Source organism: Vicugna pacos, chromosome 11 (assembly GCF_048564905.1).
Source record: "Vicugna pacos chromosome 11, VicPac4, whole genome shotgun sequence".
Classification (NCBI taxonomy): Eukaryota; Metazoa; Chordata; class Mammalia; order Artiodactyla; family Camelidae; genus Vicugna; species Vicugna pacos.
Window position 1 is genome coordinate 70636988 of NC_132997.1, and position 22702 is coordinate 70659689.

Sequence of the window (22702 nt, forward strand, 5' to 3'; positions counted from 1 at the left end):
TTTAACAAATTTAAAAGAACAGAAATCATAAAGACTATACTCTCAGGTTCCAATGGAATTAAACTAGAAATTAATACAGAAAGGTAGCTGGAAAACCCCCAAATAGTAGAAGATTAAAGAACATATTTCTAAATAACACCCAGGTCAAAGAAAAAGTCTCAAGAGAAATTTTTTAACTAAATGAAAATATAACAAAAATTTGTAGGATCCGGCAAAAGTGATGCTAAAGGAGAATGTATAGCATTGAATGCACGTGTTAGAAAAGAAAACTCTAAAATCTGTAAGTTTCCACCTTAATAAACTAGAAAAGAAGAGCAAAGTAAATAGAAAAAAACAAAAACAAGAGCAGAAATCAATGAAATTGAATATAGGAAATCAAGAGAGAACGTCAAGGAGACCAAAAACTGGTTCGTTGAAAGACAAGTAAAATCAATAAGCCTCTAGCCAGGCTGATCAAGAGAAGACAAAAACAGTATCAGAAATGAAAAAGAGGTTATCACTACTGATTCCACTGCCATTAAAACAATAATAGAGGTATATTATACACAACTTCTTGCCCACAAATTCTGTTGATCGTTTTAAAGAACCAAATTTAGCTTTTGTTGATTTTCTCTATTTTTTTCTATCACTTATTTTACTTGTCTCCTGATATTTATTATTTCCTTTCTTCCATTACTTTTGAGTTTAGCTTTCTTTTTCTAGTTATTTAAGGTAAACAATTAGATGATTGATTTAAAGTCTTTCTTCATCACTAATATATACATTTATAGCTATAAATGTCCCTCCTAGCATTGGTTTTGCTGTATCTCATACTTTTTGATATATTGTATTTTTGTTTTCATTTTTCTTATGATACTTCATCATTTCCCTAATTCTTCCTTGATCCATTGGTTGTTTAAGTGTATGTTGTTTGATTTCCACATATTTGTGAGGTTTTCCATTTTTTCCCTTTTGTTATTGATTTCTAGTTTCATTCCATTGAAATCAGGAAGGGTACTTTGTATGATACCAGTCTTTCAAAATTTATTAAGATTTGGTTGTGGACTAACATGTAGTCTATCCTGGAGAATGTTCCATTTGTGCTTAAGAATAATGTGCATTCTGCTATTGTTGGGTTAAATGTTCTGTATGTGTGTCTTAGGTCTGATTTATAGTGTTGTTAAAGTCTTCTGTTTCCTTACTGAGCTTCTGTTTGGTTGTTTTATCCATTATTAAAAGTGGGGTATTGAAATATCCTATTATTATTGTAGAATTCCCTTCAGTTCTGTCCATTTTGACTTCATATATCTTGGGGCTATACTACTAGATGGGTATTTTTTATAATTCTTACATATTCTTGATGAATTGAAATTTTTTTCAATATATAATATCCTTTTTTGTCTCATAACCTTTTGACATAATCTGTTTTGTCTGGTAATAATATAAGTACCCCAGCTCTTTTCGGTTACTATTTTCATGGAATATCTTTTCCATCCTTTTAATCGCTTTGTGTCTTTGAATCCAAAATAAATCTCCTTTAGACACCATGTGGTTGTATTATACATACATAAAATTAGTACAAGATCTCCATAAAAAAACTACAAAACTCTGATGAAAGAAGTCAAGAAGATCTAAATACATGGAGAGATAGCCCATATTCATGGTCAGGAAGACTAATTTTGTTAAGTTATTAGTTCTTCCCAACTTGATCTATAGATTGAACACAACTGCAATCAAAATCCTACCGAGTTCCTTTCCAATACCAATAAACTGATTCTAAAGTTTATATCAAAAGACAAAAGACCCAGAATAGCCAAAATAATACCGAAAGAACAGAGTTGGAAGACTGACACTACTGACTTCAAGACTTACTGTAAAGCTATAGTAATGAAGATGGTGTGTATTAAAGAATAGACAGGTAGATCAACGCAACAGAATAGAAAGCCCAGAAATAGACCCCATGCAACAATAGTCAGCCAATTCTTGACAAAAGGGCAAAGGCAGTCAATGGAGAAAGGATAGTCTTTGCAACAAATGGTGCTGGAACAACTGGACATCCACATTTAAAAAAAAAAAAGGAGCCTAGACACATGCCTCACACTTCTAAAAAAAATTAACTGAAAATGAATCATAGCCCTAACTATGAAATATAGAACTGTAAAATTTCTAGATGACAGGATAGGAGAAAATTGAGGTGACTCTGGGCGTGGCAACAGTTTTTAGGTACAACGCCAAAAGCGTAACGCATGAAAGAAAAAATGGATGAGCTGGACTTCATTAAAATGAAAAACTTCTTCTCTGTGAAAGACAACTTTAAGAGAATGAAATGAAAAGCCACAGACTGGGAGAAAATATACCCAGAACACATATCTAGTAAAGGACTTGTATCCGAAAGATTCAAAGAACACTTAAAACTCAATAATAAGAAAACAAACAACCTCATTAAAAAGTGGACTAAACATTTGAACAGATTCTTTACCAAAGATGGTAAACAGCAGATGAAAAGATGCTACTCCAATGTCAAATATCACTAGGGAATTGCAAATTGAAACAAGGAGATACCACCGTACATCTCCTGGGAGGACTGAAGCCCCAAACACTGACGAGCTGCATGCTGGCCTGGGCGCTGAGCCACAGGGACTTCCACTCACTGCTCGTGGGGACGCCAAACAGTACAGCCACTTTGGAAGACAGCGCGACAGCTTCTCACCAAGGTAAACGTAGCTTTACTGTACAACCCAGCATTCGTGCTCCTTGGCATTTACCCAGATGAGGCGAAAACTATGTCCACTCAAAAACCTGCACCCAGATGTTTATAGCAGTCTTATAATTCCCCCAATTTAGAAGCCACCAAAATGTCTTCAATAGGTGAATGGATTAACAAACTGGTACAACCAGACGATGGAATATTATTCAGCAATAAAAAGACGTGAGCTAAAAAAAAAGAACTTGGAAGAAACTTAAATGCATATTGTGAAGTGAAAGGAGCCCTTCTGAAAAGGCTACATACTGCGTTATTCCAACTCTGACATTCTGGGAAAGGCAAAACTAGAGAGACTGTAAAATGCTTGCCAGAGGTTCTAGGGGAGGGATAGATGAATAGGTGGAACACAGAGGATTTTTAAGGCAGTGAAACCATTCTGTCTGTACCGTAATGCTGGACACGTGACATTATGTGTTTGTCAAACCCTTTGTACACAGAATGTACAACACAAAGAGTGAACCCTAATGTAAATTACAGACTTTAGTTAATAATAATATATCAGTATTGATTTAATTGTAACAAATGTACCACACTAATGTAAAAAGTTAATAATGAAGGAAATTGTATTGAGGGGGAAAATGGGGGGAAATGGGGTATTTTGGAATCTGTACTTTCTGCTGAATATTTCTATAAACCTAAAACTTCTCCCCCCAAAATAAAACATGATCTTTTAAAAAAGTAAGTTGATTTTTAATATAAAATGGGAAACTGCTAGAAAGACTTTAGTCAGGAAAGTAACATGGTCAGATTAGGCTTTGGGTAAGGCTGTCTGGTGGCCGTGTGGAGGGTGAGGGGCAGAGAGGACAAAGGGGGAAATGTACAAAGCCCGGCATCAGGGAGTAATGCCCGGTGCACAAAGAAGATGGAGACAGTATCAACTAGGATGATGAGAAGGGAAAGAGGAGATGGGCTTGAGAAATATTTAGGAGGTCAAGTAGGCAAGATGTGGTAGTTGGTTGTATGTGAATGTTAAGAAGGAAAAGAGAGGATGACGCCCGGGTGAACAGGTGGGTGATATTCTGCCTAAATAGACAGAAGTTCCCCTCTGGACTCTCAGATACCCCTGTGTCCACTCCTGTCATCACAGACTGAAGTGTGTAAGCATTTGTGGTTTATTTGTTTCGTGGCAGTCTGCCCCTCTAGCCTGAGAACGCGGTGGGGCAGAGCCACGTCTGGTTTGCTCCTCCTGGTATCACCAGTGCTAGCAAAGCGAGGGCACACAGCACTGAATAAAAGCTGTCCAAAAATTATCCAGAATGAGAACAGGAATACACAAGAAAAGAAGACACTTTAATGAGCTCCTTTTTGGACGTTGTGAGTTTGAAATGACTGTGCAAAAGTCCAGCTGTAGATAACCAGGGGGCAGCTGGAAAGGAGTCTGAAACTTGGGGAGATTAAGTTTAGAGATAAAGACTTGAGAGTTACCAGCATGTAAAACAAGCTGAAAGTGAGAAGAGTATCAGACGCAGACCCTAATGAAATTCAACATTTAAAGAGATTTACTTCCTCCTACTCCTTAGACAATTACCTTTGCCTTCTGGAAGTACACGGTCACTGTCCCCTGGGCAGCTCCCAGAGGGAGCGTATGACACAGCTCCAGAGGACACAGTGCTATGTTGTGTTTCAGGGAGGGCCCACCCACACCTTTATGACCTTTCCAAGGAGACATCATATGCCTATCCTATCTTCCCCTCCTTTTTGCCAACTCAGTTCCCCCAAGTTCTTTAAACAACCCCAGATTTCCAGGACAATCCACTTCTATTAAATCTTCCCACACTGAACCTTAGAATAGCAATTCTCCTGAATATACTGGCCATCAAATAGCAAACTCTCCTTAATCAAAATATAAAAACCTTATTCTTTTCCAGCTCATTTTCCAATTGGATACCTTTGTTTGTTGTCTGTCCACTCTCAAGACAAAATCAGCCCTGGGCTGATACAAATACCTGTCTTCTATTACTATTTGGTTTATTATTTCTATTCTGTTGACTATGTGTTTGGTCACAGCAGGGGCTGTATACTTTAATTTGGTGCCGACCCTGAAGAAATCACAGGCTCTGTCAGGTAAGGTGATGGGACTTCCTGACTTTTCTAGTCCTGTTCTGTAGAAAATATTCACCCTACAAGTGATATGTCAGACTATGGATTTTGGCTCAGATAACATTCAAGGAAGGATTTAGACTCCTTCTGCCTGTCCTCTCTGCCGTCCTTACTTCAGCTGGCTTTTGTCCTCACACTTATCATCTCGTGGACAGTGATGGTTGCTCTCATTCCAAGTTTTGTGTCTCCAACAAGATGGGGCAGGAGGAGAGGGGAACAAGGGAGAAATCTCCGGTACTAAGTCTTATTTCATTCCAGAAGGGAAGCCCTCCTTAGTGGTTTTTACCTACATTTCATTGACCATCTGTAGCTAAAAGGGGACAGAGATCAAGACTGTAGTGTTTGGGGGAGGGTATAGCTCAATAGTAGAGCCCATGTTTAGCATGCACAATGTCCTAGGTTCAGTCCTCAGTACCTCCATTTAAATAAACAAACAAATAAATCTAATTACCTCCCCCCTTCAAAAAAAAAAAAAGAAGATTGTAGCTTTTGTAGTTTTTATGGTTGAGCTTGGCAGGTGACGGGAGAAATGAAAGTTGAGAAATGCCAATCTAGTGTTTCAGACTTAGGAATAAACTATAAGTTTCATTATTATGCCTGCATATTTCCTAAAATCCTGTGAGCATATCTTACGCTGATGTTGATTTCTATTTACGTAATTCTTAGAGTGACCTTATTTCAAAATTTTCCACTCTATAACATACAAACAATATTACTGTCCTTTTCTATTTTCAGTTTTGATGTCAGTTCATATGGTCTATTTTATCAAAGTGAGCTAGACGAGGAATTAAAAATATTTCTAGATGCTAGTTCTGGGGGAATAAGATGTATTTTTATCCACATGTTATTTCTTAAGTTAGAACCTGAAATTTTTGCCAGTGGTGGCAAGAATTTCTTTGGTTGGCAAGCAACAGTACAAAAGATAATTTTACCTATCTTCCCACATTTTTGCCCTGCTTGGCATATTACATAAATTGGAGTTGGTGCAGCTGTGAAGACAGAGAATGGGTTTTGAGCGGAGCCTTCTATTTTTTTTCCCTTTTTAAAGGGGAAGTGCTTTGTCTCCCCCTGGTGGACAACCTTATCTTTGCAACATCAGCCAAAGTTCTCAGACCAGGCTGCACTTGAGGTTACCTCCAGCGGTGCTTGTTCAGCAGGCCCAACACCCGGGCCCCTCCCCAGGCTAATTCAGTCAGAAGGTATGGAATAGGACCCAGGATCTGTGTTGTTCTTTTTTAAGATCTGTAGCTAATTTTAATGTGCAATTGGGGTTAAGAACCACTGAGTTAGAAGCAGCTCTGAATCAGTATGAACACTGGACATTTGTTCCTCCTGTAAGCTTGTTACAAGGAAAAAGAGCAATCTGCGTAGGTGAATTCTGTAGTCTTCCAGAGGCCCTTTTCCACCTGCCAGAGGGGAAACCATCAAGGAGTTGTTAAGAATATCAGAAATCTAAATCTACTTCCTGAGTGACTCTTCCTACGATGAGACAATGAGCAAACACACACACACACACACTATCAGACTGCTCCCTGGAAAAAGCTGTCAAGTACTTTCAACCCGATATTGATACCTTATGTATTTACTAAAACTTTCTCGTGTATTTTCTCATTTAATTCCCTCCAGAACTTGTTAAAATGAGTATTCTCTCTTCCCATGAGTGTAAATACTCACCTAAGAACACAGAGCCCTACAGTATCTTAGGTGCACACTCAGACTCTACTTTCCCCTGCATCTTTTTGCTCATTAAATCTTACATTGCCAGAATCAGCTTCCTCCTCAGCCTGCTATCTTTTCAAAAGCCTTCACAAATGAATTCCCACTGACCATGGCTCAGCCTTCATCGTGATGCATGTGTTATTGATATTAAATTTAGTTACTAAAAAGGTTCTGCTTCTGGCAACGGTTGACCAGATGGTTCTGCACCCTCTCACTGAAGACAACAATTAAAGTTGTACAAAGTGCATACCACTGAAAGAGTGAAAAGGCAAGCCAGAGAGTGAGAAATAATATTTGCAATGCATAAAACTGACAAAAGAGCTCACATCCAGAAGATACACAACTCCTATAAATCCCTAAGAAAAAGACTGGCAACCTCCCCCCCACAAAATGGACAAGAGACTTCACAAAAGGGAATACTGAAATAGGCAATAAACATATGGAAAGGCTCTCATCTTCACTAGTATACAAAGAAATACAAATTAAAACTACAAAGTATTCACCCACCACACCCATTAGAGTGGTCAAAATTGAAGAGACTAACAATTCCTATGATGGTAAGCAACTACTACTTTCATACTCCGCTGGTAAGAGTGGAAATTGGTAGAACCACTTCGGAAAATTGTTTGATGGCATCCCCTAAAGTTGAACATACATGGGTATCTATGACAGCAATTTCACTCCTAGATACCCCCACAGAAATGCATGTGAGTGTATACCCAAAGACAGGCTTAAGAATGTTTATAGCAAACATCAACCAAAAACTGGAAACCTAAATGTCCTTCCATAGTAGAATGGATACATTGTGATATATTCATACAATGAAATTCCATATCACAATAAAAGTGCAAAAAACTAGAGTTACACACATAATAAATGGGTAATCTGACAAATGCAATTTTTCACAAATAGGACAAACAATGTGTATTTAAAATTTTTCATTTATATAAAGTTCAAAGAAGGCAAAACTAAGCTGTTAGATGTCAAGACAGTGGTTACGTTTAGGTAACAGGGAAAGGTAATAACTGTAGGGGGAAGGGATAATGACTTATTTCTTCTTCTGGGTTGTCATTACATGGAAGTGTTCACTTTGTGGTAATTCATTGAGCTGTAAACCATTTTGTGCACTTGAGGGCAAAAAAGTTAAAAAAGCAAGACAGGATATTCAAAAATAGTTTTGTAACACTCAAGCCTTCCTTGTATTTTTAACCTTAAGTGGGAGAGTTTTAATTGATGGGATGTAATCGCCAGTGTTCCTCAAACTTTACGGTACCTATAACTCTTCTGAGAATCTTGTGAAAAGGCAGATTTGATCCAGTATTCTGGTGTGGAGCTCACAATTCTTGCATTTCCAGGGCTAACCTAAAGAAAAATGCACAACATGAGAGTTGTGAGTTCAAGTTTGGTAACTCCTGAGAATTATAGCTCAGGAGATAGCCACACTAGCTCTGTGTAGGGGAGGAGCCAGTACACATATGAATTTTTTGGTTGGGAAATACATGTAGTCAAGCATACATCCTCTCTTTAAAAAAAAAAACAACTTTAAAAAATTTTAATGGAGGTCCTGGGGATTGAACCAGGACCTCATGCATGCTAAGCAGGCACTCTACCACTGAGCTATCTCCCTTGCCCCAAGCATAAATCCTGATAAAAGATGACTGCTAATCACAAAGAACAGATATCCCAAGTTAATGATTTTAGACTTTTCCATGTGTGAGAAGATGCAAGAACCTGGGATCATTGAAATTCTTCCCAAGAGATGCATCAAATTATCTACAATGCCTCATCCGGTTTTATCATCTGAATCCCCTCAGGGTGCACTGTCCGTGGTTGACCGCAGTGGGCTGGGATTTAACCCTTGTAAAACTGGATGATGAGCAACACTCTTCTTTTTTGTTCAGAGTCTCTCCCCTTTTGGCCATAAATTCAATCAAGGTTTGGGAGACATTTCATGACCAATTTGTCCCACAGCACTAGGAAAGCTCATTCTAGGTCAAGTGAGGATTTCATTGATAGGCCATTCATGTGCTATAACCGGACTAGGTCCTGTTAATAACCTAAAAATTCTCTGGATCATCTGTCTTAGTCATCTGTTATGATCCAGGAAATGTTTCTCCCTTGTTGCTTCTTCCCGTATCTATTGCAATTAATGTTATATAGAGCTATAGATGAGATCAGTTGCCTCAAGATGCTTAGCCATCATTAATTGTGTCAGAGAGCTGGTTATACATGAGATAATGCAAGAAACAACAATCATAAAACAGGATATAAGTAATATCACCAGCAACATTAATAAGGATACGGTACAGCAGCAAGAGACACAAAGCATACATAGTTTAAAAACAACAAAGAGAGAACAAGTTAGAACAGCAGTTAGTATAGACAGTTGCAACCTGAATCACAATAAACTACCAAGTCCAGAGGGGAGCCCCCTGAAGAAGACAAATTCTGGATGGATCAGGTAGAGAGAAAAAGATAAATGTTTCATCTTTGTTTACGTAGGTATGCTTCATCAAATTTCTGTAAGTCATAATTAGCGTAAAAAGAAAGGTTTCCTCATAACTGGAAAACAAAGACTAAAAGCCAGTCATATTTAAGACCAAAAGTCATAAAAAGTATAAATCATATACATCAGTTCACTCAGTCCCATGTAATTAATTCTTGCTAATCTTGATCTTTTGTTTCAGTAGATGAAGCCATCAGGTTTCCCATTAGAGTTCTGTAATTTCTTACCCAGTTCAGTGGTATGATTTAAGTTATCAGAAATCCGTATTTGTCAAAAAGGTCATTTCTATGAATCTTCTTGAAGAGCTTCATTTTTGTAAAAGCATCAGAGCAGAACAATAACTGTCTACAAATGACAAAAGACTTAAAACGTCATGGTTAAAGACCTGATTACAATGCAATTGACAAGGAAATTTTGTTATTTCTGTGACATACAATATTTTAAGGTAATAACTAAAATTATGACTGATAACACTATATCAAGACATATCTAATTTTAGGAATTTCATATAATTTCTAGAACATTTATATTAATAACATTTACCCATATAATCTAAGAAGGCTTATCATCATTCATTTGACAATGCTGCCCATGTAATTTAACATACCAAATTAAGCCTAACTCGTTTGATATCTCTCTTTGAGATGTTTCAGGGGCCTTGTGAAGCATCCCGAAAGTTTGCTAGAGGTCCAAAGGACTCAATTAAGAATTTGATTTGAGGAAGTTTATCAAAGATATCAAAAGTTAAAAAAAAAACCAGTTGATCAGTTAGGATCATAGGTCACTGAGAAACAATACTTATTAATTTAGCCAAAGTGACAATAAAAAATTTCAAAGGCATATTACAGAAAGTTACAAGATTATTTAAGTGGTAAAGAAACTTTACAACTGTTATCAAAAGCAGATTAATATTCCAAGAAAGCTTTGTCCTCTTAACAGAGAGAACCAAGTTCTCATTTTCTACCCTCTTATTTTTAATATTGATTCATTTACCTTATTCTAATTTTAGCCAGTCCTAAACATACACAAAACTCTTTTCTCAGGGTTCTTTTTCCATAAATCTTGTATAGCATCCTTTTTTATCTTCAGATTTTATCTTGTAAATTCCTTCCCTCTTTTTCTCTCTTAACCTCTCTTTAGGACAAAATTATTTTCTTTTCTCTTAATAAGATGCATTTCTATTTCTTAAATTTCTTTTTCTTACACACAAAACATTTTTCTTATTAATTTTAGTAATTTCAATTATATATATTAATTAGAATTCTAAATTTTACAAAAAAGCTTTATTTCCTAGTGAAAGCTAAAAAGTAAGCAATTATAAACTGTCTTTTACATTAGCATTCTGTAGATTGGCAAACTTAGAAATGTTATTTATAATTTCTAAAAACGTGCTTTCTTATAGAAAATTTCTCAGTACGGCACCAGACATATTTATGAATAGTCCTAAATATCTGTAAGTATCTCTATAAAAGGAAGCCTATGTCCAGTAACTGATGTTTCAGTATCATATTTTATCTGGGAGTGATCTAGATAATAAATTTTCATCATTTAGCTTAGATGATGAAACTCTACAGTTTCAAGTTACCAAAAAGGCTTGGAGAAACTATTTTTAAGCAGACATACCATAAAACATAATTATTCTTACATAGTTTACTTAAAAACTCTGATTTGCATTCAATTTACTTATGGAAATATTATCATACCAAGTTATTTTTCTTGCTGACAAATTTTGTAACGGATAACATGAACTTCTTTGACCAGTAAACCCAGGTAGAATAAAAGTTTTATATTTAATGTTGATAATTCTAAAGACATGTCTATTTAAATCAACTTTAAATTTTCTTTTATTTACTAGAGATTAATCTTAGATCTTGTGAACATGAAAAACAACTGGGTTAGTTTGTACTGTATCTAGAAATATTTAACCCATAAGTGCTTACATTTAAGCCAATTAAACAGAGCTCTTTGTAAATTAGATTTTGGGTGAGGGATACTTGCCAGCAGCTTGTACTTTTTAAAAGGCCTCTTTTCTTCTTTTTCCTTTGGTTTTAGGTTCTACTTGATTGAGTTAACCAGACTCAGTCTCAGGTCATGGTGGGCTGCATTTGCATTTCTGATTCGTAGAGGCAAGACAAAAACAGTTACTTTTAATTCCCCAAAGAACTGAGCTTTGAAAAGACGGATCTGCTCAACTACATTTAAAGTTTTGTTTCTGTATATCAGTGAGAAACTTTCCAATTAAAATAGAAGTCAAAAGATTTCTACATTCCAGAACTTCAGGGTTCAATGTATTCAAAGGCATTGAACAAAGGCCCTCTTTCCAAACACATAAGTCAACCCTACAGCAATTGACCCTAGGGGTAAGAGTCTCCATTATTGTTTCTAGTGGCCCCTGAATATTAGCCCCAAGTTTTTAACTCACACTTTAAGGGCTCAGGTAACCTTACTGGTTTTCTTTAGCATGTTCAATGAACATTGCCTGAAGGGCAGATTTATATGCCCTGTTTTATAACACCAGGCACAGGGGAAGCATTCCCCAGTGGGACATAATGTCTATCCCCACAATGTAATCATGCAAAAGAGATGCAACCATCTTACACAAAGCCTGCTCAATAGACCAATTTTCTTACAAATTTTGTTTCAACTCCATCAACTCGTCTATCCTTAACCTTAGCCTTCATTAGGACCCCATCAACAAGTCTTGATCTTAAAAGGATTCCCAGAAACTTTTCCTTTTTATCCCACAGCCATTTAATCCATTCCTGTATAAAAGGCGTTGGGGTCCCCAGTGAGGGGTGGAGCCGAGGGATCCAGGCCCCTTTATCAATCTTAAACTTGATTAACTGGCTTAACTGTTGTTCCAAGCAATTGCTAGTGAGGTCTCTCAGTGTAATTTTTTCCTTCTAGCCCCTTAAATGTTTCCAAACTGGGGTACATAGAGTGAACTTGTTTAGGGCCCTTTAATGCTGAGTGGACCCACAGAAGGTTCCTTTGGCACATCCAACCTTAGGTAGTGCTTTATCAAAGCCTTTGTTTTAATCCCATCAATGTCAGTTTTATTTATCCCATTTCTTAATAACAATCTAAAGATTCCCATCCTGCTGGGACAAGTCCCATGACTTTCCCCTTAATAACCCTTTCTATTCCCTAGTGAACCTAATTAACATTCATTAACTTAATGTGTTTTTATTAGCATTTGAAGGACCCAGTGAGGGAAGCAAAAATTCAAACAGACTTCCTGAACAGGTGTGCTTTTTTTTTTTTTTTTAACTAAAGGAGTTCTTAAGGTTAGTTAGTCGTTATATTTCTTTGTACCCACATTTTAATTTGGTCTTTCCATAGGGACAAATAAAACAGCTGTTTACAATGAGAACACTCTAAAAATTTACCAATTTAGAAATATTTCCAATTTAAAAGATCGATCAGTCAGCCACTGAGGAATAAGATCTTAATAGGGACTCAAAGCATGAAAGGGATGTCCCCATAAGATTGTGCAAAGGATTGCAGCACTCACAAGCTTTGAGACAGATTCAGATACTGGTAAAAAGGTTAGCTAGTCACCTATAATAAATGAAGGCCTTTGAAGAATCTAGCCATTAAAATTGAAGTCTAGTGCCCAGGCTGGTCACTCTTTGGGAGTTAGCGAAAGCAGATACATCAATAGCCTCTGTGCTTTACCGAGTATGTGGAAGGGAAGGAAAATGCCCATATTGATCCAACTGTAATCATAGCAATTACATCTGCAGTGATGGTTGTAGGCAGAGATTACATAGCTGAAGTGCTTTTATCTTGCTCCAAAGCAGTGATGGGAGGAAGACCAAGATGAGGGAAATGGGGCAGCTGGGAGGGGAAGCACAATTTGACATGGTGGATTAGGATAACCAGAACATCAGGTTCCTCCTTCTGGTGGAATTTAATCTGGAGATTAAAGGAGACTCAAGTCAGAACATTCAGTGTACTGGACTGTGACTTGCAAAAACTGGTACAATTGGACCAAGTGATGAACAAACCTCCTGAAAGCTATAGAGACCAAGCATAATAAGGCTCACTTAACGTGCCCACCAATAATAATAATAGTCTCCTGAATTTCTCTGAAGTTATTCTCTTGGTCTTAACAGTCTTAATTTTTCTTAAATGCTACTGAAGATCCAGAACATTATAACCAAAAGAGCACTCAGTAGCATATCATTTCCCCACTTTTAGATGCTATACTTGGCTTTCTTCTCTTGTGCTTTGAAATAGTATTTACCTACAAGTTTTCATTAGTACTTGCTAAGTGACTTCTATCACATAATAGGTGTAGCCTTCTATAATAAAAAAAATTAAATTTAAAAACAGATGAGAAAGTGATGATTCTAAGTATTAAAACATAACGTTCCCTTTGCAAAAGTCTTCACAACTGGGTTCCTTTGGCTGATAATTTCCCCTAGGGCCTTTAGAATTAATTCAGCTACACTTACCTTACAAACTACTTTGAGCCCTATTCACAGAATTTCAAACTGTCCCCCAAAGCTGTCCATCAACTTCATCAAGTGGAATTATCAACACTTGTTTTCTAAGGTGAACTTTAATAAAATACTTCCCTTATTAACTCCATAATTCTAACTCGGCATACTTTATAGTTGTGAAAAGCTGCCTCCAAAATATGATCTTTTGCTACAAGAAAGAAGTGCATCTACTCTACAGGAGGAAAAGAAACCTTTAAAAAAAAAAGCTAGAAGCTAGAAGCTTTCACTTGGCATTGTCAGTATTTCTAACTATTCTAGTCTGCATGGAATGGTATCTCATTTTGGTTAACAATTTTATTGACATAGAACATTTCCACTTATCTAAGTTTCCTTACGTCATTTGATTCCATCTCCTGGCCTGCATCTCCAGGCAATCACTGGTCTCTCTTCTCACAGCCGTTTTGCCTCTCCTGTTGGCTTTAATTTGCATTTCCCTGATGACTCATGATGTTGAGTACCTTTTCGGGTATGTATTGACCATTACTTCCATCTCCTTTAGTGAAGCATCTTTTGAACTCTTTTCCAACAGTATTGTCTTCTTTATGAAGACAATATATATATAGTCTTATATATTCTTGTATATAAGTCCTTTGTCTGATTTATGTAAATACTTCCTCCCAGTCAGCAGCTTGCCATTTAACTTTCTTAATGGGATCTTTAGAAGAGGAGTTTTAAACTTGAAAAGCTTCAATATGTCCATTTTTTCTTTGATGGTTAGTGACTGAGTTTTGCCTACCAAACTTCAGAAAGATTTTCTCCTGTTTCCCTGTAGAACTTCTCGTTTTAGTTTTTAAATCTGTAGTCCTTTTTGAGTTAATTCTGTATATACTGTGAGATAAGGGTTAAGGTTCAATTTTTTTTTTTTCCATAAGGAGATCCAGTTGTTCTTGAAACATCAGTTGAAAAGACTGTTTTTCTCCCATCAAAGTACCATGATACTTCTGTCAAAAATCAATTGAAATAAATGTGGAGATCTATTTCTGGGCTCTTCTCTTCCGTTGATCTATGATTATTCTTAGGCTAATATCTACTAGCTTGATTATAGTTTCATATAAGCCTTTCTATCAAGGATAAATGTGTTCTTTTTTAGAATTATGTTAGCTATTCAAAATTCTTTGCATGTCTATGTAAAACTTAAAATCGGTTCGCAAATGTCTACTCAAAAAGCCTGTGGGAATTTTGACCAGCATTGCTTTAGAAATCTACAGCTAAATGGGGGAGAATGGAACTGTCTCCCAATCCATAAATATGATGCATCTTTTTATCTGGGTCTTTAAAAAAATTTCCTTCAGTAATGTTTTGAAGTTTTCAGTGTACAAGTTTTTCACATTTTTGAAAATTTGGCCCCTACTTAATTTTTTGGTGCTATTGAAAAGTATATATGAACTTTGTGCATATTATACAGATATAAAATTGATTTGTTAATGCTGATTTATCTTTTGCAACCTTGTTAATTCAGTTATTAGTAGCATTTTTCTAGTCCTTAGGGATTTTTGGGTTTTGGTGAGTTGATATTGGTACGTGCTCATGCCATCTGTGAATACAGTTTCACTTCATTCTTCCCAATCTTTATTGCACTGACCAGGACCTTGTATACAAGTCTGAAGAGAAGTAGTGAAAACATACATCTTGGTGCAGGGTCAAAGTGTTCAATATTTTATCCTTAAATATGATGTTACCGTTAAGTATTTTGTGAATTCCCTTTATTAAGTTGAGCAAGTTCCCTTCCATTCCTTGTTTGTAAAACACTTACTGTATCCAGCGAAATGATCACGTGGTTTTTCCTCAATTCCGTCACTATGGTAAATAAAACTAATTGATTTTCAAATATTATACTAATCAACTGTATAAAAGATTCCTTTTCAAACATTGCTGGATTCAAATTGCGAATATTTTGTTGAAGACTTTCGGGACTTTTTAAAAGGGTAATTGGCTTGGAGACTTCTTTACTTGAAATATCTTTGTCTCATTTTGGTATAAGGATAATACTGGCTTCACAAATAGGGTTCCCTCCTCTGTTTTCTAAAATCCTATGTAATATTGGTATAATTTCACCCTTAAGTGTTTGCTAAAATTCCCCAGCAAAGTCGTCTGGGTTTGGAATTTTCTTTGTGGAGGGGGCATTCATTCAATTTCTTAAAACAGATAAAGGAATGTTCAAATTTTCTATTTCTTTTCATGTCTGTTTTGGTAATTTGTGTCTATCATCTAAGCTGACAAATTTACTGGTATATAATGTCTAAACAAAGATAAAGGGGACGAAGGCCAGACTTTCCTTCAGGTGAGGCTCAGCTCCCGACTACACACTGACCATGTTATTAGGAGATTCTTGGTGGAGCATTTAGGGGTGAGGAGTCATACCATCTGCAACCTACTGAGAGACAGGGAGTAGGTGCAGCAAACACCATAAAACTGGTGAATCCAGGGTGAAGGGTATATGGGCATTCACTGTACTATTTTTACAACTTTTCTGTAGATTTAACATTTTTCCAAAGAGAAGTTAAATGATATATTCATATTCCATAAGCCAGTAATTTAAAGAAATAATCAGAAAACACACACATATTCTGCATAAGGAGTTTTATCATGGATCAAAGTTTGAAAAACACCCTAAACATCCCACAAAGAGGATTTGACAAACAACTACAGTATGACACAAAAAAACCCCAACAACAACAAAAAACGACAATTTTGTCAAAGCATTCATGTGGAAAATTCTCAATACAGACAGACTATTGAAGGAAAAAGCTGTAACACTGGCTATATGACCCATTCTATATGCATGGGAAGAAGACTGCAAAAAAAAAAAAAAAGTAAAAAATGTAGTTGTCTCAGAGTGGTGGGATTACAGGTGAACTTGACTCTTCTCCATACTCCTCTTCTGAATTTCTTGAAGGATGCCAGATAATCTCATCACTCTAGGGACAACAGAAAGGAGCGCCTGTAATTGATTTAAGGGGTTAGCAAGCCAGGAGGCATGTGTCTGGATTAACCCCAACAAGGGAGATCCTGCAGGCAGTGGTGATAACTGGCCACAAAGGAGCCCAGCAGAGTGGAAACATCAGTGGACTGGAGGAGAGGCACACAGACTCTGAGTTCTGGTCTCAATCCCTCTAAAATAGGCAAAGGTTGGGAGATTAAGTAAGATGGCACCCGTGAAAAGGTAAAGGTTCAGACAAATGTAACAGCAACTGCCTTTCTACTTTGTCCCACAAGTACATTAATGACCTTGGTACCTATTATTACAGGAAATCCACATGGACCAATGAGATCTAGAGAGAGGGGAAAACCACCCCAAGCCATAAAAGTTGGGATGACTCCAGGCCTCTGGATAGGGCAGCTGCATCACCCCGAGCACAATGCTGTGTGCGCTGCACGAGTGTCCTAGGCTGGAAACTGAGGAACCAGCAGAATTTCTTCTTGAAAGGCCTTTTTGAGTCAGCTAGTAACCACGAGTAGAAAGATTATGAGCAGACAGGGAGCCAGAAGCCAGAGATGAGACAAGATATCTGCTGAACCTGCTGCTGGAGATATGGCAGGAAGATGCAAAGACTAGCTGTAGAGGAAAAAAATATTTCTTTCTACCTTAAAAATTTTCCTCCCTGTAATGCCTGGGACGAGTCTTTCTGAGTTTTGGGTCAATGACGACACTCACAGCAAGGTTCAGCCTCTCACACCAAGATTCCTGTTTTATGAAAGTGATCTACTCTTAAGAGTGTGAGACTGACCCATTTATTTGATTACATCACTATTAAATCATATTCAGATTCACTTAAAAAAAACTCTGCTTTCTGCATTAAGAACAATGAAAGCAAGAAACTGTCAAATCGAGATACTGAGAGGTAGGATTGAGGACTGGACACTGAAACTGTAAAAATAATACAAATGCAAACTCCAGCAGTGAAATTCAGGCGATTTATTGTAAACAGGATCACCCTAGCACTCCACCACACACTGGCTGTGTCACATGCTCTCTCTTCCACATCAACATCAACTAGTGAAAAAGAAGACTTTAAAAAAAAAGTCGCAGGCAACTAACACCTTAGTGTGTTTCACAAATCTCATGTACTGGGCACTGAGTAAAGAGCCGTATCCGGGGTAGTCTGTTATTGCTCACGGACTGCAGCTTGCACCCATTTAGATGAATCCGTTAGTATGCCCGAGTGATCCAGTGGTAGTTCTAGATCAAATCTGGAAACCAGACAATGCTGGAGCACGCTGAACAGCAATCACAGGTTCCTGGAAGACTACATGACATGCCTTTCAGATTTCTTCATGTGACTTTCTCATAAAAATGATACTGTTGATTTCAAACCCCCCCCCCTTTTAAAAAAAGAGTTAAAAGTTATCCAATAGCACATAATTTTCCACAGAAAAGGTATAGGTGGATCCTCCAGTGGTAGATTTAAACACTCAGGACTAGGTTTCAATCCCTCTCATATTTATTTGCAGTTTGATGAAAAGCTGCATAGTCTACAAATGCATAAAACCAGAAGTTAGTGATGACTCACGCACCTTCTGATGGACAAAGACAGGCTTCGTACTAGGAAGCTCTTGAAGGTAAGGATAAAAAGACGGTTACAGCACCACATTTATCTGACGGTAGACATGGATCCCTGCTTTCAGAAGCAGCCTCCACAGTTGTGATTATCATTCTTGCCCCAGATTCAGATTATTGGGAAAAATGGCAAATGTGAAAACTTAAGATGTGAAAAGACATGACTCTACAGAAAGAAGTCCTGGCAAATCAACTCATATGGAGGTAAAATGTCCTTTGAAAATGCCACTCTTTACTTTGCCTGAGTTAGCAGACAGCAGGGCCACTTACTGTTTCTATTATCTGTATGTTTCCAATTGCTCTTGAAGTTTTATTAACAGTAAATATTTCAAAACAGCTGTTAAATCTACAGTAACAATTTCATCTAAAATATTATCTGATGAAAAAATATTCTTTAAAAGTTCACTCCAGTCACAATCTGTGTGTTCATATGTTTATATTTATATTGTCAAAAAATAACTTAATACTTAAGGCAATATTAGACTGGCAGCAAGAAGGGATTTTAGTCTCGATGGAGATCACACTATTTAAGAACCCTAAGCTTTCTTTTTTATACCTTCAAAAACGTGTCTTTACACTTGTTGCCTTTTAAATTCATAATGGGGCAAACATTTTGGTTTGTATACTGACTGCAATTTTACAGGTGTTTAGAATAGCTGATGTTGGTAAAGCATGTCACACACTCAGTGGGATCTGAAGTCGACCCTATTTGTATTTGTTAAATAAATACAGTAACATGTTGATGGGAAAAAGTGAAAATGATGGAACACTGCAAACCAACTATGAACAACAAGAATATCAATGTAAGTCAATCAGAAACAAACAAATCACAGAAATCCTGAGAAATTCAGTTTGGGACAAAATTGATGTATGGTAAGTCTGTATTTCTAGCACTGTAAATAAGTAGGATGTTCTAGAGTTTTCCAGCATTTTACTAGTTTGAATAAAAAACATGTTCAAATTTTATAAAAAGATTAAAACCATGCCTTATATAATCAGCAAGTTCACTAATAAAAGAAAATTACATTGCTCTGTTCATTATCTGCCAAATGTAATGTTCTCCATTATTTACATGAAACCATTAAGTAGAAAGCAAAATTGAGAATCAACTTTTAAAAAGGTATTTACCTTGCTGTATGTTTTGAAGTCTTTTCTGTCAACCTAGGAGGCTTTTAGAAAAAAGCTAACATATTTTTCTTCTGAGAAGTGACTATTTTACAGAATAGGGAAGGAAGATTCTATAGGAATATCATTGATCATTTTAATTATTGTTATATAAGGGACATTTCTCTTAGTAATGAAAAGAAAACTTTTAAAATATTTAAGAGGCATGTATTTTAAAAATACTCTACATCTATAAGATTTTATGATTTAATTACTTTGGATTTTTAAAAAATATTTCTACATAATGACATTTAATGACTTTTTTTTTCCTGTTTGTCTCTCTAATAGTGAACTAGAAACTATTAAAGTGGCCAAGATTGTTTTCCTAGCCCTTGGAAGACTCAGGAATGCATCCACTTGCACTTTTCCGCCTGTGGGGAATCTTCAGAGTTTTGCAGCCATGAAGTTAATATGTGGTTTCACAAGGGGAAACAGTGGCAAACCACGCTTGAACTCGGTCATGTTCTGAATCACTTCAGGCTGTAAAGGAAAAAAAGTTTTCTCTTAGCGTATTTAGCCTAGAAAGAAGAGTGAACAGGACATCAGCCTTTTTTTTTTTTTGCACACACACACTAGTTTCTACACCATATATTATATATTATGTCTGCTGATCCCTCTTCTAGGGCCAAAGGGCAGATGCTTGGCTCTCCTCTGGGCGCTCAGTGGTGGGCAAACCGAGGTTCCAGCACTGAGGCTTTGGTGGCATGGTGTGCCCATCTGGCAAGGGCCTGCTTATACTGCCAGCTCCTCTTCCTGCAAGTAAATGTCAGCCTTTCCAGATGATTAAAATGCACAAGCACCATGGAGAAGACTGGGGACAAATGTGACTGGAGACGACACTGCAGAGTAATACAACTGTTCAAACCAGAGACAAAGGCAGACAAGGGCAGAGGTTGAGTCTCTGCAGCTGAAAAGGAAAAGAACGGTGGCCTGGTCTTTAAGGGAGCCCTAAAGTAGAGGCCCGAACATTTGGTGACCTGAAACCTCTAGGTCTTACGTGCCCTGGTGAACAAGCTCCTTCTAAGTAGGGAGTCCTCTAACCTCTAACAGTGCAACCTAACATGACATGTACATTTCTTACTTGTGGCAAGGCTGGTGCTTCTGACAAATTTATATCATTTTGACATGGGAATTCTCCAACCACAGGACCTACAAAAAAACGAAAGGTTTAATGTCTTGCACTTACTGATACTAGCATACAAAAGCAACTTTCACCAAAAACGAACAAACAAAAACAAACCAGACTCAGCTCACTAAAAAACTGCACCAGGCCCATTCCATGTACTTCTTGAAGCCTCTCAGGCTGCATGCTCCCAAGGCTTTGACTGCTCGTCCTGCCTCCTATCCAGAGTCCCCAGCGATGGCTGATGGTGTTACTGCGCTTATGCAGCCTCAGCAGCAGCTGCTTTAATGCCCAAGTCTGAGCTCACTGGGCCCTGAGCCTCTGGTCACATGGAAGGGCCCAGTAAAACAACTGAGAACGCCAGCGGAGTTCACGGTCATGGGGCAAACCCTGGCTAGTCAGAGACAGAAGACGGGAAGGGCTGAACGGATAAATTGCTCACCCGTCCTCCCCATGTGCAGTGGTTCCACACAGCTTCTCTGGAGATATCCTACCAGCAACTGGCCGTGTCTTCTTATAGAGCTGTCAGCCAGCTCAGCACTGTGCCATCGGGTGTTGGCACTCCCTCACTGCCTCATTTCCCTTTTCCTCTTATTTTTGCTTTGATAGATGAGACCCTGTTTCCAATGAGTTCACCTTCTGTGCCCCTTTACCTCCTGGTGCTCTGTAAGGGATGTGGCTATGGCATGGGACAGCTATCACGTACTTAAAAATATACTTAAAAAAAAAAAAAGTCAATACTCAATACTTACAAGAATCCATTTCTCTGGCAAGAACATGGACAGACACCTTATGTCTCCTCGGGGCATCTATCGCCAACATTTCCTAGGCGGGAAGAATAGCAAGGTTACCCTTTTGTCTCACTAAGGAACCTAAAATGAGGTGATCTCTTACACCCATAAAGTATCACCTCTCAGAAAGTCAGAAACAGAAAAGCGGCCTCCCTTTCTTTGCCCTCATAGTATTTCATTTAAACAAAGATTAGGAGGGTAGGCAAGAATTATTCTTAACCCCAACTTACAGATGAAAACAGTGAGCCCAAGAAGATGAAGTGCTCAAACTCCCAGGCTAGTAAGTACCTGGGCTGGGGTTAAAAACCTGGCCTAGGACTTATGGGGGTGTGACACAGGGCTGCACCTAGTGATCGTCAGTGTCTGCAGAGACAGTGGCCTGAGCTTAGTCAAGGGACAACCACAACGCCTGTTCTCCTAAGAACCTTCTCAGCTTCTGCACTAGGGCACTGCTGTGGTTCCTCACCTACCAAAATAGAAGAAAACTAACATTCCTAAAGTCTTGCCTTGTATCAGCCTCTCTCTTATGTTAGCTCACTTGATTCTTTTTAAGCTAAGCATTACAATGGTTCCTATTTTAGAGACTTGGATGCTAAAACACAGAGGATATGATAGACTGTAAGGATGGTCTCAGACATGAGGTCTGCTTGTCCTCTCCATCCCACCACGATGCTTGGAGGGACTCCCCTTAGTTACTGCCAAGAATGCCAGGCGTGGCAGGCTGGCAGAAGGATCCCGTGGGGAAGTGTCTCCTCCTTTTCCTTTTCCTTAGTGCTGGACCTGTATCTGCCTTTTCCAAAGGGAAAATACACCTTGTAATGAAGCTTCCCCTGATGCCTCAGCCAGAAGTATTGTTTTGTATCCTCAGAGAAAGACTTTGTCAGCAAAGCTAAGCTGACTCCCGGTTATTTACAGAGCAGTTATCATATAAGTCTGGCCCTGTACAGCTACAGTGGAAGCCCTGCTTGCAGAACAAACCCGACCACGGCTCCCGCCAGCTGGCGGAGCAGCCTCTTTCAGGAGCTTAGTCCAGGTTTGCCTCCAGTAACGTGCAGTGCCTCCTCTGAGAGCACTGTACTTACTGGAGTAAAAAAGTAAAGGTTGGCTTCCAAAGATCTATTCTAGATCCCTTTTCACCCAAACTTTCATTGCTCTCTTAAGCTGTATTGGTAACAGTCGAACACCCTCTTCAGTTTGAGACTGTTCAATTTCCCGACCATCTTAGAACAATCCCCATTTTTCTAAAAACCAATGAACCAACCAACAGACTCACTGCTTTTCCTTCCAAACTGTATTCTAAGGAACACTAGAGTCTTAGGAGATATTTACAGATATTCTGTGCAAAAAAGAGGACCCATAGTGAAATCATTTTAGGAAATATTTTGTTAATCGAAACTATACGAATGCTGGGCTAAAGAAATCTTGACTATGCAGCTTCTTAGAACTTTTAAAAAGCTAACAAGCTCTGTGATTCTCCAAGCTTGGGAATA

At 37.8% G+C, this 22702-nt stretch overlaps 1 protein-coding gene across 5 annotated transcripts in view; it reads right to left on the minus strand.

Annotated features, from left to right (window-relative positions):
* Window positions 1-17477: 17477 nt before the first annotated feature.
* IDE (insulin degrading enzyme) overlaps window positions 17478-22702 on the minus strand; it is a 90007-nt gene continuing 84782 nt past the window's right edge. For all 5 annotated transcript variants that reach the window (XM_072971609.1, XM_072971608.1, XM_072971610.1 and 2 more), the window contains 3 exons: window positions 21174-21246; window positions 20380-20447; window positions 17478-19778 (listed from right to left, as the gene is read on the minus strand). In XM_072971609.1, coding sequence (XP_072827710.1) covers window positions 19683-19778; window positions 20380-20447; window positions 21174-21246 — 237 coding nt within the window. In that variant the 3' untranslated portion in view covers window positions 17478-19682. The remainder of the gene's footprint in view (window positions 19779-20379; window positions 20448-21173; window positions 21247-22702) is intronic.